Below are 18,053 nucleotides of genomic sequence, written 5' to 3'. Positions count from 1 at the left end.
TTTCTAAAACAAACTACTTTTTAAAACTTTATACAAATTTAATTATTAATATTACATGCTCCAGACAATACCTTAGGAAATTAGGACAGCACCTTAGAAAATTTTACTTAATTTATACATTTTGTTTTAGTTTTTAATAAAATAAATTTAATATTTCTATGTTTCAAATTTTTTTCCTATATTTTGCAAAAACTCTTTAGATATCGATCATTCAACTTGTCAATTAAACACAGCAAAACTTCTATTAATTATATAAAAATACAAATTTAATTGACATTTTATTCTAAAACAGAACAGTTATATTTTCAGTATACTGTTTCTTAGCTGACTCATAAAATTGTATTCAGCAAGAGACTGATTTTCTTATACACAACTAGACACATTATCACAACTGAATGTTTAACAATTATATATTTAAATTGAAATCAAAGAAATTGTTTTTGTTGTATTTATTTTTTATACAATGAAAAACTACACATTTTACCAGTAGTTTATTTCAATTGAAATGAAAGAAACTGTTTTTGTTGTATCTAATTTTATTTAACAAGAAAATTACATTTTTTATCAGTAGTATGTTTAAATTGAAATGGAAGACTGTTTTTTTGTATCTGATTCTAAAAAAAAAACATTTTTTACATTATTACAGTATATTTAAATATGACTGCTGCGCCATCCTTGTTTGAAGACGTAGAGCTTGCCCCACCAGTTCCGGTGTTCCAGCTGACTGCTCAGTGTAGGGAGGACCCCGCTCCCAACAAGATCAACCTTGGTGTTGGAGGTTGGAAAGTTGTGATAGTTGCTGTAAATCATTTTTACATGTTGATATAGTCTTTCAAAACATACGTAGTAGACTTTTTAAAAAACTAGTATAAGAAACTGTTTAAATTTATTTAGAAAAAAAAGTTGAACTGTTATTTTTGATAGATTGTATTTAGCTAAAGGTCTTAGAGTTTTTCTGAACTATTTCAACCAAAATAAGCATATGTACTTAATTTTATTTTAACAGTAATAAAAACAATACCTCATGAGCTTCATATACCTCATGGATAAATTAAGATTTTTTTTTAGCTTTAAATTCAACTCAATAACATTCTACAAAATTAAATCACATTAACAGCATAAAATTATAAAAAAGGATTACGCAATACTTTTTTATTAGAAAGTAATTAAACTTAAGTTGATTTAAACTAATTGGAAAAGTATTTATTGACAAACTGAAAAATCTTCTAATATAAAACATAAACAATAAAATTGAAATTTGATTTTCAGCATACAGATATAAGAAAATTTACTATAAGAATTATAAATTTGAAACATAAGTTGCTGACTTCAAGATTAGTTAATGTCATTAGCATACACACAGGGATGAACAAGCTAAATGAAAAAATAATTAAAATTAAAATAAATTGTTTACTTATACCAGCATACAAAAGATTAACAAGGAAAAGTGTACATTTACAAAAAAAAAAAATTGCAATAGAAGTAATCAACTTGAAAATATTGTTGCTATCAACAGCATGCAATCAGACATCAACAAATTCAATGGAAAAATCGTTAAATTAAAAACACAAGCAAATAAAAAAAATCCACAAACAGCATACAGAGACAAGCAAGGCAACCCGTGGGTTCTCCCGGTTGTGAGGAGTGTGGAGCTGCAGATGGCGAACGACACCACCCTCAACCACGAGTACCTGCCCATACTGGGTCTCACCGATTTCAGATCGGCCGCCATGAAGCTGCTGCTGGGTGACGACTCCAAAGCCATCATTGAAAACAGGGTGAGTATTAGTTGCTATGAACTATGTAGTCTAGTAACAAGTTATAAACATTTTTGACTAGACAATGGTAATTTTTAAACATGAGCCATAATTAAAAACAGGGTTAGCTTGTAACAGTTGTGATATGTTAGATAGCTATATTAATAAAAGAACAATATTTGAATTTTTTTAAGTTTTCATTTTTTAAATATTTGATACAATGTGGTGTAAGATGTTTAACACAACATAGTAACATAGTTTTACTTATTAAAAGAAAATTTTAAAACAATATTTCACACTAATTTATGCATATTTTTAGACGGATTAACTGTTTTTATTCGAAATTGGCGCGAGTTATAAATAAATTTTATTGTCTGTTGGGAATACTAGTTTTAAAATTTGAACCTTTTGTATAAATATTCTTATTTGTATATTTTTTAAAATTTAATAAGATTTTTATTCAAAAGGTAGTACTATTAACCTTTTACAAGTTGTTTATTTAACTCAAACAAAAGTGCTTTTTAAGAAATATCAATTTTTTTTTGTTTTTTACTTGTTATACAAATTTAATTAATTACAAATTTTAATTAATTTACAAAATTAGAACCAATTAATTTAATAAAGTTAGTTTGTATACTTATCTTCTTATTGTAACTAGTTAAAGTTTCAAAAAAACGTTTTTGTAAATAAATCTAAAGTTATTTTATTATATAATGTTATATTAGATAAGTTTATTTCATATGAGGTTAAGAGGGTCTCAAATAATTCTTGTAAAAAAAAAAAGAATGGTGGCTTCTATGAAAGGTTAAAGTATGAATTATAAGTTACTTAAAAAAGTTAAAGTTCCACTAAAATTTGAGATATTTTTTAGTATATATATAAGATGACATTTTTCTTAATATTTTCAACGAAAATTTCAATAACTACTGTAACCAAGTTATATTTAATGGTAAGTATTTTAAGCTAAAAAGTTTAACTTCATAAAAAAAACAAATTATTTCAGAAAAATGAAAATTAGAAGAAACTTCTGATATTTCTACAACCTTACTCAATAAGTCTGTGTAAAGTTGTTGTGAATTATTTATAATGAACTCTTGTTACTTTTCAGCTCTATATTTTCAAGTATTACATATATACTTTGTTATTTTATTCGTTTTTCTTAATGTAGTTTTGTATAAATAGGGGATTTACCTTGGTTTTTACAAGTTGATGTTATGTTGTAGAGTTTTATCTTAGCCATCAGATACTTTTAACCACTTTACAAAATTTAAAGTAACTTTTGAGATGCAAGCAATTAAAGCCAGGAGTTCAATAGGAAATCACAAACTTAAGCATAAACTTGTGGATGACACAAACTAAAAGGGCGAAACGATTATTTAACTGAAATACTGTTTTTTAATTAATTTTCAACAAATTGTATTTACTGTCAGTCTATTTCTAATATATCAGCAATTTAAGAGAAATAAAAATTAAAATATACGAAATAACAATACTATTTTATTAATTTTTTTTTTTTAATGATTCAACAGAAATATACTTTAAAATTATTGAGATAAAAGTATTATTTTGTTAAAAATTCCTTTTAATTTTAGCTTATAATTAAATTTTTAAAAAACATTTAATCTTTTAAAGTCTTTAATAAATTTTGTAGCCTTTGAAGGTTTTCTTGGGTTTAAAAATAATTGTTGTTAAGCTTAAGGAGCAGATACTGTGGTCTTTTCTGCACGTGTCTTATGTCTGGTGCTGGTTTAAGTTGATTAAGAAACTGTTTTATTACAATGTGTCCTGAAAATTTGAGGTCTCTTACACAAAATATAAAAAATTGAAAAGATTTATCGTGGATTTTTTAAAGTTTCAAAAAAATTGATTGTAAAGTTATTTTTTTTCTATAGTTTTGCATCTGAAACTTTTTATAAAAGTTGTTACATCTCAATAATTTTTTTTCTACAATTATGACTTAAAGTTCAGACTCTCATGGGTTATATAAGAGCCTATTTTAATTATTTTTCTATAAAAAAATGATTTGTTCCCCTGTGGCTACAAAAAACTAATGTAAAGTTTTACTTTGTACTTTACAGTATATCTTATAATAAAGTTTATCAGAAATTAATCTAGATGAGGTTTATGATTATATCTTGTGAAGGTTTTAAATAAAACCGATTTAGAGTTTGAAGTAAACTAAATAGTTATTAAAGTAGAACTAATTGATTTTATAAAGTGATTAAAAAAGGTTGTTGTAGTATACATGCTTACCTTACAAATATAGAAAATATAATTTGTTAGATATGTAATTTATAAGCAAAGTTATCTGAATATGCAGGGTAAGCACTAGTAACTTAAAAATTAAACTAAAATTTGAGTATATAAATTGAAAAATATTTTTAAGTTCAGAATTTAACAAACTATATAGCATTTTAAATACGACTTGGTTAATTGATTCTCATGTATGTTTTTACATGATAAAAAGCTTTAAAAGCAGTTTTAAATTGTCAAGTTAAACGTGTGTATTTTTAATTGAAACTTAAATTCAAAGGTCTTTTTTATATATCTTATCTAGCCTTTAACTAAACCTAACAATTACTAGTAACATAACACTTTTTTAAGTAAGTTGTATTATTAATTTATACACAGATTACATTTACTTTATTTTACAGTTTATTATCAACAAAACAATGTTTTTCACTCTTATACTAATGTATTAGAGATCATCAGTTGTTATAAATAAATCTTATTCAAATAGAATCTCTGATAATATCTTAGTGTCTGTATAAGAGTGAAACATTGCTTTATTGATAATAAACTGTAAAATAAAATATATATAATCTCCTTAAGGCTACTTAAGTTGAGAACTTTTGTTGTTTGATATAAAACAAACTACAATATTACAGATTATATATGTTAAAAATATCAAAATTATAAAAACTACATTTTCCCAGGCGTCAGGCAGCAGTATTATACAATCGAATCAAATTTGTTTAATTTTTTATTTAACCATAAATTCAACAACTAATATAATAAGTTTCTAATAAAAGTATTAGTTTAGTCCGTAAGGGCATGGGGGGTTAATCATCTTTTCACATTTTAGTTTTATTTAATTGAGTTTTAACGAAGCTGTTTTTTGTTTTTTTTAATCTTTTTACTTTTATCTTTAATTTTTTTGAAACTTCTTCCGATATAATTTTCTAAATATTGCAAAGAACATTTCCTGAAAGTTTGAGGTAGTTATCTCTAAAAATGTAGGAGAAGATAGATTTTTAGTGAAGTAGTCTTTTTCGCAGTTTAAGTTTGCGTGTCCCCTAAGGAACCTATTGTTGCCTCCCATTTTGACCTGCTATATCTCAAAAAATACTTTGAATTTTTAAAATCATTAAAAAGTATCTTGTAGCTTAGTTAAAACTCTATAAAATAAGATTAAATTGTGAAAAACTAACACTCCCCAATGCCCTTAACTACAGCAAACCAATATCACTGATGAAGTATTTTTCAAGTCTCATTTTTGAAACCTATGCAGTTTTGCTCGGGTTGTTATATATCTTATATATGAATGATCAAAAAATCAAAATTTTTCCACAGGCATCAGGAGTACAGTGTCTGTCGGGAACAGGAGCCCTGTGCATTGGAGCAAACTTCCTGAAAAAATACTACAACACCAGGAAGCCTGATACCGACGTTTACGTGTCTGATCCTACTTGGGGTTTGTGTTATAGAATATTTAATAATAAAATATTATATATTCATTATTGTTTTCTATTTTAAGGAGCTTTACAGTTTTGAAAATCCGCTTTGCGGTGGTGCTGGCAAGCCGGTAAAGGTCATAATAAATTAATTCTATACTGTTTTTTAGTTTGTTTGGAAAAAAAAGCGTTGTTTTATGTAACAGTTTTGTTTTGTCTGTTTGGTTTGTAAGCTGTGACTCCAAGTTTTTCTGTCTGTATCAATATTATGTTGTAAGATTAATTAAAATATGTAGTTACTAAAATAAATACCCTTCAGTTTGTTTTAAATTTATCTAAAATTGTTTTTATAACAAGATAAACTTATATTTTTTACTACTTTTGTTTTTTTAAACGGATTGGGACAAATGTTATCTATCATAAATTCGTTATGTAAGTTATTATGATACTAAAATAACAAGTGACATTTTACTAGTCAATAATATTGAAAAAAATCATATATATAAAATAAAAGTTATAATAAAAAATTGTAGGTAACCACTACGGAATATTCAGAAAAGCCGGATACAGCAACATAAAAAAGTACAGATACTGGAACCCAACTACAAAAGGACTTGAAATTAATGGTAATTAAAAGTTTTTTTTTTTAAATTGAAAAATTAATAAGAAAAAAGCTTTTAAGTGTAAAAACTATTCTAATGATTATAAGAGTTCAAATGTAAAAAAAAAAACAGAGTTATTGTGTATGGAAAAGTTTATGCTCATTTATGATTATATAATTGATTGTCTACAATGAAGCACTAAACATATTATACTATGCAATGCAGTATTCTTATTATTATATATATTTTTTTGTTAATTATTTTATATTAAAAAATGTTATTAGTCTGAAGAACTATATGTTATTTGAACATTTAAAATCTAAGCTCATTCAAACTTTTAGGCATGCTCGAAGACTTGAGAAACGCGGATGAATATTCGATTGTGGTTCTACATTCTTGCGCCCACAACCCAACAGGTGTCGACCCGACCATGGACCAGTGGAAAGAAATTGCTAAAGTTTGTTGTTTGAAGTGTTTTGTAAAAGTATATTATTAGACTTATTCAAAAAAAATATATAAAAAACGAAACCTATGAAAATTTCGCACTTGTATTTCCTGTTGGCATTACTTGTAGGTGGTGTTTCAAACATTATTATTAAAATTTTAAAAACAACAGAGGTTAACACTTTTTACTGTGTTTTATTTTTAAGTTACTTTTTAAAACTAGTATTTTATTGAAGTGTAAGAGCTGTGAAATATCATTTTAAGTAAGTTAAATCGTTGAATAGTAGTCTTTGCCATTAGTTAGAAATTAACAAGTTTTTATTTATTTAGAGCATTTCAAAAATGATCACACTGTAAACTTTAGACTTTGTTTAGCCATTGGATTAATTTGGAGGTGTGTTTATCCCTGAGGCGAAGTGGCTACATTTTTGTATAATTTTGTTTTTAACTGGAAAAACTTTATAGCTTTAATTTTTTTTATACGTTTATAAACATATTTTGGCTGGCATGGTACATTTCAATGTGTTGTGTATATGATTCAGTGGTATTTTTACTAAAAAATAGTGTTGTCGGTATATATATCTTTTCAAAATATTTAAGGTAACTTTGAGTATCCAAATGAAAACAAGGTAGCAGTTTTGGTGATAATTAATTTGTAAATGCTTTTCTATAACCATAAAAATTGTAAATATTTTTCATTATTGACCTTCTTAATTAACTTACAAACTTTGCCTATGTAGAAAAATTTTCAATAATTTGTAATTAAGCATCAATTTTTACTTTTTTTGTCAACACAGGACTTGGATGATAAACTGAAAAAATTAAAACATATAGTTTTAACACTATTGTCATTGATCAGACACAACGTACATCACAAATGTATTACGTATAAATTAAAAACTGTAGAAATGTTTTACCTCAATTTAATTTTAAAATGCTTTACAGTTTATTTTTAGTTAGACACACTCTTAGTACAATACATTAAATACGTTTACTGTTCGTTTACACTTTGTAAATGTTATTGATATTATTAGTTTTATCATTTTTCATTACCAATGTAAACTTAAATTAAAAAACTTTGATTTAGAGTTTTCTGGCTTTGCAGGATTATTATAATATTTTCGTTCTTAATTTTATCTTAAAAACAAAAAGCTACTGTACAAATTATTTTTATTTAAATTAAAAAGTATTAAAACACTACTTTACAAATAAGTACTCAAAAACGCATTTTACGCTTGTTTTTAAAAACACTAACTAAAATAAAGTAGACTTAAATTAAGGTTTAAAAACTTTTGCCATTTGTTCTAAAATTGTTTTTTATGAACTTTTAAAAGTTAAAAGTTAATTTAATAAGACTTATATTCACTCATAGGTTTGCAGGGAGCGTAATTTGTTCATCTTCTTCGACTGTGCTTACCAGGGATTCGCATCCGGGAACGCTGATCAGGATGCGTGGAGTGTCAGGTATGGAAACATTAGCATATATATATATATATTTATATATAACTGTATAAGTGTATTAACATGTAAGTATATGATGTTATTATATCAAACTTTTTGGTGAAGATGTTCTGAAAACATTGTTCGTCAGGTGTTTGTTTGATTGTGTTTGGATATACGGTAAGTTTGTAATTAAAATTTTATTGTAATGAAATAGTTTTGCATCTGAATAAAATATTGATTATTATTTAGGTATATTATACGTTTTAAATTGTTACATCATTTGTATGATGTTAACTATCTTTCGGAAAAAAAATATGTTATAAAATTTGTCAGGCGTTTGAGAAGTATAAGTATGTTTTTTCAATGTTACATCAAAATATTTGCTAAGTCCATTATGAAACCATTATTTGTCGGATGTTTTATTGACGGTAGTAAAATATATGGTGAGTGTATAATAAAAGTACTAATTCAGGTAGTTTGATATTAGATTAATGTAAAAAAACATGTTACTTTCAGGTACTTTGTAGAACAAGGATTTGAAATTTTTGCGTCTCAATCTTTCTCTAAAAACTTCGGACTCTACAGTGAGTTTTATTGTTTTCTTTTATGAAATTTATTTATTCGTTTTCTATGTTTCTTAACATTTCTGTATTGGTGGTATTTAAATAAAGTTGGCTTTCTTAAAAAAACTTCTGACTCCATACTTGACAATGTAAAAGTATTTTTAATAGTTTTCATTACATTTTTTTTATTAACAAAATCAAGAATGACTTACAAGCTGAATATTTTAAAGATAAACCTTATCAATTGTATTAAAATAATTTATTAATAAAAATATATTTACTAATGAAACAAACAGAAAAAGTAGATTTGTTTTTTAAGTTTATTGTTGCAGAACTGTTGCTATTCACTAAGTTTATGGTCGATTACAACAAAACCTTAATTTTTGACTACTAAATACGTTTTATGTAATTCAATAAACTAAAAATTTACTTTTGTTATAATACTTATCTTTGTCTCAGAAAATTAAATATTTCCTTAAGTTATGTAAGCATTATCAATTTTAAAAACCTTGGCGCTTTTTGTAGCTTTTGCTAAAAAGTATATATTAGTAAATTGTTTTTTAACGCATCTCATTTTTAGCCATTACGATTCTGCTTAAAATTTGGAAATACGTTTCTAGAGAATATGTTAAATGTTTTGTTTACAGTAAACATTTTTAAAGATTATAAAGCTAAATTGAAGAAAGTTGTTATTTGCAAACTGAATTACAATAATGTAAATCTACCTAATTTTTTTAACTATTTCAACTTGTTAGTATACTCTAAATCTTTTTCTAGCATACAGACATTATAATTTTTTCATTCTAATTAAAATTTTTCCAACATACAGACGAGAGAGCTGGCAACTTGACACTCGTTCTCCGCAACTCGGCAGCAGTCACCAAATGCTTGAGCCAGATCGAGCTGATCATCAGGCAGATTTACTCCAATCCGCCCAATCACGGCGCCAGGATCGTTTCCACCGCGCTGAACAACCCCGCGCTCAGACAAGAATGGTAACAAGTTTAATTTGTTTTATATTTACAATAAATTATTTTTAATGAGTTCAGTTGTATGAATGAAACAAGAAGTAACTTAGAAATGAGATAAACCATGCCTGCAATTTTTTAATGAATAGCGACAATAAAAAATTGTTACTTTTTAGCAAATTGAATTATTAAATGTTTGTTTTAGAAATTTACCAAGAACTTTAAAGATAAGCAGTGTTAAAATGTATAAAAAATGTGTATTTGCTTAAAGAATTTAATGATCACATATTGTTTATTTGATATTATTTAGAAGTTTAAAGAACAAAGTAAATTATTATCATAAGTAGTTATTAAATTGTTTGGAAATTAATTTAAAAATTAACGGAAGCTAAAATAATCTAGTTTATGTTTTATTTTTAGTGTACATAAAAAAGCTTAGCACTAATTTAATGTTTAAATAACGTATGCTTAAAATAAGATAATTTTACACTAATTAGCTAAGTGAATAATAGTTCTTAACTAAATAAGATCTAATTTTTGTGTTTTCAAGTTAGTTATAAAATTGTTTTAGTTGTTTGTAATAACTTTAAACACAAATTTGTAGCTTATAGAAAGTAAATTTATTGTGCTATAAAATATAGTCTAAAGTAAAAAACAACTTTGTCTGTAGACATAGTTTTTTGCCTTTTTTTTTGTTATTTTTACAGAAACCATAATTTTTGAAAAAAGAAAAAAAGTACTTTACTATTTAAAAGCAACTGTAAAAAATATAATTTTTAAGATACTTTTTTTTTTCACTTCGAAATTCTTGAAACTAAATTTGAACTCGCAATAAAGCGACTTTGTTGTATAGATGTATAAGTAGTTGCCTTTATTTTTCGCATAAAATTTGAAATATTTTGTAAACTTTTGTTGGCAAAAATTACTTTAATACTGATTTAGGATTAAGTTAAAGGATATCAACAAGTTCCCAGAAAACGGTAAAATCTTAAATGTTACAAGCTTAGTAAAATTCATCTTTCAGATAAACTTTACTAAGCTTGTAACATACAAGATAGTTAAAATTAGCTTATTTTTAACTTTTTTAGTATATATTTCATATCAAATCTTACACTAACTCCAAGTAGTTTTTTTAAAAGTAATTTCTTACTAAAATAAGCCAGATTAATTTTTCAAGTCTATTTAGTCATAACTGAATAATGGATACTATTTAGATAATGTTTTAATGTTTTTATGTCATACCGAAACTAAGTATAATTAATAAAACTCACGTTTTTTTTCACTTACAAAATAAAATCCTTTACTCAGGAACGAGAACATCGCGCTTATGGCGGGAAGAATCAAGCAAATGAGAGAGTCTCTCTTCTCCAAAATACGCGCCAAGGGGGTTCCCGGAACTTGGAACCACGTGATCGATCAGATCGGAATGTTCTGCTTCACCGGACTTTCCAGTTTGTTACATTGTTTGGAAAGTATTCAGGAATGAAGTGGTATTTTCTTCAACTAAAATGCTGAAGAGTAGCAATCTTTGTTAAGCAACACAATACGTAGAATATATATATTTGCCTGGATATATATATATCCAGGCAAAATTTTTTTTTTTTTAAACTCACTCTGAATCCATATTGTCAAGTATCAAGATGCTAAAATGATAGGATTTAGTTTTTTTTCTACTTTTAATGATACGATAGAAGAATTGTAAAAGTGTTTTGAAAAACCGCTGAGATCTGGACATAAAAATTGGTAATGATTTATTTCTTACAACGACTGCTGAAATTCTTGTTTTTTAATAGGTGATTTATGCTTGCCTTATGCAGGGTTACCACTCAGTCAGGAAAAGTCAGGAAAAATTTAAAAAAATGATAAAAGTCAGGAAAAGTCAGGAAAAAATGGGGGGTTTTGAAAAAAAGTCAGGAAAAGTCAGGAAATTTCATAAAATTAAAAAAAAAGTCAGATTTTGTCAGTTTAAATTTACAAAATTCCTTGTTTTCCAAAGCCTTCAAATGGTAAAAATTAATTAAAAGTCCTTTAAAGTCAGAAAAAAATACCAAAATTTTCCTAGAAGTTTACAAATATATTTAATTTTATTTCCAATGCCTTCATCTGGTATAAATTAGTAAAATATCCTTTACAAAACTGCAAAAATTGTCTATAAACATATTGAACAAGCAGATTTTGTAAGCTTTTTAGTATTGATGATCTGTAGCAAGGACACTTCCATAGTGAAACTGTCATATATATAAAAAGTTTATCTAGCATAATTTTAGAATCAAAGTGTTTTTTGTTTAAGTAAATAATTGAGTTCTTTATAACTAAACAGTTAGTTTAGTATTTTATGTAACAAGTTAATGTGTATACTTTAACTCTTTATAATTTTTTCAAAGTTGTTTAAATTTATAAAATAAGTTATAAGAGAGGTATATGCCAAGATTAAGTTTGTTTGTTTTTTTTGTAGAGTAACTTAAGTTTTTAAAGTAAATAAGAGTATATTTATTTGTTACAAATTTTATACCAAACGATAAGAGGAGTTATTTTATAAATGAAAGTAAAAATAAATGACTGTCAAAAGAAAAGAGATGAAGCCCACAAGTTGTGGCTTGATTTAGAGAAAATATGCTATTCAACAAGTTTAGGGGCAGCAGATGAGAGTGATTTAAATAAAATGATGCAAATGATTTTAACTGCCAAGAAAATGAAGCGGAATGCAGTTCAGATGAAGGAAACCATATCTTCATTAGATGAAGAGGTTGAAGTGCTAATAAAAAACAAAAAAAAAAGAAGTTTTAGTACATACATTTAAAAAAACAGTATTTGATTAAGTTCTTATTGTTTTAATGTTTAAATTGTAAAAGTTCGTTATTGTTTTAAGGTTGGAGTTGTGAAAGTTCCTTATTGATTCAAGGTTTTAATTGTAAAAGTTCCTTATATGTCGTTTGTTTATCTAGATACATTTGTGCTAGGAAATGCTAAAAAATTGTGTCTTTTTTCAGACAAGCTGTGTTTTAAGGTAATAATACAAGTATTTTGCTGATAGAGCTGTTTATTACAAACATCAATCATACACAGATGGTTTAAGCGATGTACTGGAAGTTTGATGATAGTATTCAGCAAAAAACTGTTGTTTTTAACCTGTATTTAAATTAGATTGAAAGCCTTATATAGTTTCAAGTGTTAGATTATGTATTTTAGAATAAGTTTAATTTAAGAGTTTGATTTAGAAAAGTCAGGAAAATTTTGGTAAAAAGTCAGGAAAAGTCAGTAAATTTTTCTCAGCTTGATCAGTGGCAACCATGCTTATGTTAAATTTGCAAATATGAAGAAATTAAGGAGGATAGTTCTAGAAACTATTAAGCAATATGCATCTTGTACCTTAATTTTTAAGATACTGCTTGTTGTACAATTGCAATCTTAAAAAATACTTAAATTGATTGCAAAAAATGCGCGGCTACAGATCATTATTTTTTATTAAAACTATAGATTACTGAATAATGTAATTTATACACAAGAAGGAGTTCAATACAACTTGATACCTTTTGTTTTTTGTATTTTAAACAAAAAGATACTTATAGTAAACTTTTAATTCATATAAAAATTTGCGATATATGTTTCTTTATTACTTTTTAATATTTTGTTGTAAGATAAGCCAACATGTAATTAAATAAAGAAAGGTAGTCTTCAGTTTAGTTAGTCTGCTTCATGTGCAACATTTTGCTTTCATTTTTGCTTAGTGAATTAGTTGAAACAAACTTCAGTTATAATGAAAACTATTCAATGTTATTTTTAATTTTTTTTTATGCCTCCAAGATTTAAGGTTAAGATAACAAAATATTTTTTTATATAAACAGTAATAAAACTTTTTTATGATCAAATCTAATGTAAGTAAACAAACTGCACAGTTATGATTCTATCTATTATAAACATTAAAACTAGATTGTTTATAAATCAGTTTGAAAACAATTTCGAGTTAACACATTTTAATATATTAATTGATGTTTTATTTATTTCAAAATATTTTAAAAAATATTTGCAAGCACGTTTAATTACTAAGCTACCCTGAACATAAATAGTTGTCAAAATTTGATTGAATACAGGGCTATTGTAAACATTTGTGGCATAAAGTTTGTGGTTAAAAACTAATTTTTGTAAACTAATTATTTGAGTAAACATTTTTTTTCAATATGTAGAATTTAATCATAAATAAAGTACTAATGTATAGTTTAAATTTTTAGAAAAACAAAGTTTTAAAACAACTAGTTTTGTTCGATACAAATGTAGAAAATAAATTACCGTATGATTAGTTAAATTAAAAACCTCTTCAACTTATAGTGAAAAGTTATAGTTTTATTTCAAAAAAAAACCATTAATAAAATGTTTAAGATACAAACTATTTGATAATTTTACTCAATTGAATGGCTATATACTAACTTGTTTAGTAAGCCAATATTTAATAATATAGAAGATTATGTTGAGTTTTTTGTTATTTTTTTGCTGGGATGAAACTAGGATAATTTTTTTTCTTTTCAAACTTTATTTGTGACCTTCTAATCATTCAATAAATCTATTTATGTACAGTAAAAACCATTTCAAAAACTCAGAAAAACTTGTTTTAAAGTAAGTTAAACACAATCGCATGCATACATTTTTGTTATAAGAAATCGAATAATTTTATAATCGTTTTGCACAGCTGTTTTTATTTTTTTTAACTAATCATTAGTTATATTTTTATTGGTAATTAATTATATTTATGTAACTAGTATTTATGTTTATTTAACTACATTAAATCAACCCACAGGCGATCAGGTAGCATTTCTGAAGAAGCGTCACTTGTACCTTATGGGTAACGGAAGGATAAATATCTGCGCTTTGAACGAAGACAACATCGACTACTTCGTCGAATGCGTGGCTGAGTCCTTCCAAGATGGCAAGCTTTAAACATTAGTTGCATCAGAATATTATGAGTTTGTAAGAATAAAAAAAAAAACTTCTGTGAGCTTATATCCATCAAAATTAGTTATTTTCAAAAAACAATTGAAATATGGTTTTGTAAAGTTATATGCATCAAAAAAGAATCATTGTTTTTTCTAGTATATTGGACTTTATTTTTTATTTTTCGAACCATCTTTAGTACAAGTTAAATAATTTATTTATGCTCGAGTTTTAATATCACAATGTACTATATTTATCAATTGTTTTAATAACACAATGTACTTTATATTATATATTTAAAATATAAATAATTAAATTCTATAGTTAATTTTAATGACTGTGTTTCTAATGTTTCTGTGCTGATTACACTATTCTTTTAAAGTTTTTAGAATTTTTAAAGTTAATTCGATATTTTACTTTGATATGAACCATTGGTGCGAAATATATGCATGTGATTTTAACTTTCAGTAATAAATTGCTTATACAATGATAACTGATTTAGAATATTAAAAGTATATTTTAAAACTAAATTAACATTACAGGTAAGTGAAGTTTAAAATTTTATAAATGTATTTAAAAAATACAGTTTAGAAGTTCATTTAAAGATACAGATTGTGTGTTTTTTAAATTTAGTTAGTTTGAAGGAATAAAGCTATAAGTAGTTAAGAAAGTTGTTTTTTAATTTTATAAACTTGCTACTTTTTTCTAATAATTTGGTTAAAATAAAAAGACATAAACTTGAAAAGTTTTAAGTTATCAAGAATCCGAGATTTTAATTTAGTTGTTGTAAAAGACCATTAAGTATAAAACTTGAATACCAGAACTACTATGTTTAAATAATTTTAAAGCTGGTTTTCAACTTTTTTATATAAAAGTAATAGCAGTTCTTAAAGAATAGTATAACAAACATTTTCAGCGCAGTGAGAAAATAAAAGAAGTAGAAAAAAAGTTCAAACTAATTAAGTTTTTGTATAACTAAAAGTTAAGTTTTTAGTCTAGAAAAGTTTAAAAAAGTCGTATTTAAAATGCTTTATAAAAATTATAAAGATTTGATAAAACATTTAATTAAATCATTTATTATTGGAGCAGTTATCCAAGTTAGAAAACACGTTATATTTTTTGTAACAAAATTTGTGATCATTATAAAATGTATTAGTTTGTTTAAGTTAAACAAACATGGTAGTGAATGCGAATCTGATTCTTAAAACAACAAATTTTGAAGTTTTTCAAAGCAAACACAACAGTTGTTTCAAGTAACAAAGTTAGTTGGGTATTATGGATACAATTTTTCTAGATAATATTAAAGTTAAAAAAAAAAAAAATAGATACTTCTAGAAAAGTAAGCAAATTTTGAAAGAAATATTCTCATGCATAGAACATTTTTATAAACTAAAGTTTGTTTTCAAATAAAAATTTCTGTTAACCTTGAAAATTTATATCAAATTGCACTACAATCTTTTTCCAACCGTACTAAATTTTTGTCGTTCACTATAACTTTTATAACAAGTTTCTCTTACCAAAAAAATTGTTAATTTTAACATTTTTTTATTGTTTTTTTATAGACTACTGTTTTATTGTTTCTTTTATTACAATATATCGAACTATTTCATTAAAAATACTGTTTAAAATTTTAAAAGTATTAACAGGGTTGCCACAAAAACTGGAATCCTAGAAAAACCTTGAATTTGACAATTTAGGCTAAAAAACCTGGAATTTGCGAAAATTTGAAAAAAAAACTCGGAGTTTTGAACAAAAATCACAAAAAAACCCTGGAGGTTTGTACAAAAATCATTAAACAAGCTAGAATTTAAAAAAGTTTTTTACTTGTTAAGTAGTAAAATATTAATTTAACTCAAAACATCTCCCATATAGATAAACATTTTTTGTCATCATCAAACTTTTTTTTTATTAATAACGCATTTTAATTATCTTTTCAATGTTGTTATACTACTTAGCACACTTTTTATTCTTAAACTTAGCTTAAAACTAAAAATAGACCCAATAACAAATGCTTTTAAAAACCTGGAAGAAATTCAGAAAACCTGGAAGAAATCTCCCATAAAAATTGGCAACCCTGTAATAAAAAATAAGATTTTATTGAAACAAAAGCTAGTTCAATACAATCAACAAAGAAAAATATTGATATATATTTACTTAGGTGACTTTAAAAGAGAAATTTTATGTTTTTATTAAAGCAAGTTAATAATCTTACAGTGCTCATAGTCATTTTAATAACAACAAAAAAGGTATATAAAACCATTTTGCTGTGCTATTTTTATAAATCTTTTGATAGTTTTTATGTATAGATTGTTGTAGGCACAATTTTACTTCAAAACTCAAAGGCAGATAAAGTATAAGCAGAAATCCACTACATAAAAAAAACTTACAAAGACAGGAAAAACAACTACAAATTTTATGCTAAAATATCAAATCATTACAAGATGAGTACAACTTTCAAAACTTTGGTATTTCAACAGATATTTAAACTTGTTTACATAATGATTTCATGTGTGACACGGTAGCATAAGGGTTATAATTATAGCATTGAAAATTTATAGTTGAACGTTGCAAGATCGAATCCTAGTAGTCGACACATAAAAAAAAAATAGTTTCTTAAAATTCAGTGGCTTTAATTAGCTAAAACTTGTGTATAAAGTAAATTTTGTACGTCGAGTTCTTAACTAGTAGGGCATTTTTAAACTTGCTAAGGTTTTTTTATGCAAAAGTCTAAGGAGCATAGAAATATGTTAAAGTATTATGTAAGTAACGACAAAATCCTTTAAATTAAAGAATAACGAACAGTTAAAATTATTCATATAAGTATATATTTGTAAACAAGTGGAAAAAAAAAAGTTTTATATTTTTATAGAAGGAAATAATAGTTATCATCTGACTATATGATACTTGGGGACAAGTCAAGTATGCACGAAGACAAAGGGTCGTTTTTGCCGATGGTAGATGCAACTGCGGTCTGTAACACTAAATTTCAAGAACGTCTGAACAGAAAGTGATCTAAACAGCTTTTATGTCAGTAACTAAGAGTTGGAGGAGCTAGCTTGTGATCGCGACGGATTGCGACTAGATGAGTCTACAAGACAGAAAAGCAACACCTTAAGAAGCTCAAACTGAAAAAGATAAACAGAAAAACTTGATTTTTTTGTTGAGTTACTTTTTTATTTGTTTAACCTTACGTTGCATCATTGTGTCTGTCTTTATTTTAATTGAAAGTTATCATAACACTTTTGTGAGCTTTTCAAGTTATTGTTTTTTCTGGAAAACACGCATAGCTGACTTTGGTAGATATCGGGCCTATTATTACTAAGGGTTATAAAAAACTAACACAAAATTAAGTTTTAAATTATAAAAAGTAAAGTTCATCAGAGCAAAAGATAAAAAACTTAGTGTGCGAACTTATAAATTGCATAAAAAAAGTTGACCAAACAAAAGATAGGCTGAGAAAGTAAAAAATAAGAAATACATAACTTTTTGACTTTTTACACATGACTTCTCATAATAAAGTAATAAAAAGCTTTGTAAAGTTTTTTTCAAACAGTTCATTATAACAGAGTTACAAGTTTAGAGCGGCTTTAAGGTTATTTATGCCAATTATTTTAGTATTTGAACTAGCTGCTTTTGTAAAAAGTTGATAAGAAAATGAATTCTAGATTTAAACTCT

General features: G+C 25.5%; 1 protein-coding gene across 1 annotated transcript; it reads left to right on the top strand.

Moving 5' to 3' along the window:
• Positions 1-650: 650 nt before the first annotated feature.
• Positions 651-14,864, top strand: LOC145843991 (aspartate aminotransferase, cytoplasmic-like). The gene is made up of 10 exons (XM_082951294.1): positions 651-778; positions 1,597-1,778; positions 5,331-5,451; positions 5,965-6,057; positions 6,375-6,490; positions 7,850-7,941; positions 8,437-8,504; positions 9,313-9,478; positions 10,760-10,902; positions 14,244-14,864. Exons 1-10 carry the CDS (start codon positions 658-660, stop codon positions 14,381-14,383), a joined length of 1,242 nt encoding a protein of 413 aa, XP_082807420.1. The 5' UTR covers positions 651-657; the 3' UTR covers positions 14,384-14,864.
• Positions 14,865-18,053: the final 3,189 nt, after the last annotated feature.

The sequence above is a fragment of the Thalia democratica genome, chromosome 9 (genome assembly GCF_965202585.1).
Source record: "Thalia democratica chromosome 9, ktThaDemo2.hap1.1, whole genome shotgun sequence".
Lineage (NCBI taxonomy): Eukaryota > Metazoa > Chordata > Thaliacea > Salpida > Salpidae > Thalia > Thalia democratica.
The sequence above is the reverse complement of the archived record's forward strand: the minus strand, read 5'-3'. Positions and strand labels throughout refer to the sequence as shown.

What these genes read in the sequence shown, in the direction of transcription:
- LOC145843991 (XM_082951294.1), top strand. Translation starts at nt 658, where the DNA reads ATGACTGCTGCGCCATCCTTGTTTGAAGACGTAGAGCTTGCCCCACCA. An exon ending in GATCAACCTTGGTGTTGGAG is followed by an intron (nt 779 to 1,596) that starts GTTGGAAAGTTG and finishes ATCCACAAACAG; the next exon opens with CATACAGAGACAAGCAAGGC. An exon ending in CTGCTTCACCGGACTTTCCA is followed by an intron (nt 10,903 to 14,243) that starts GTTTGTTACATT and finishes ATCAACCCACAG; the next exon opens with GCGATCAGGTAGCATTTCTG.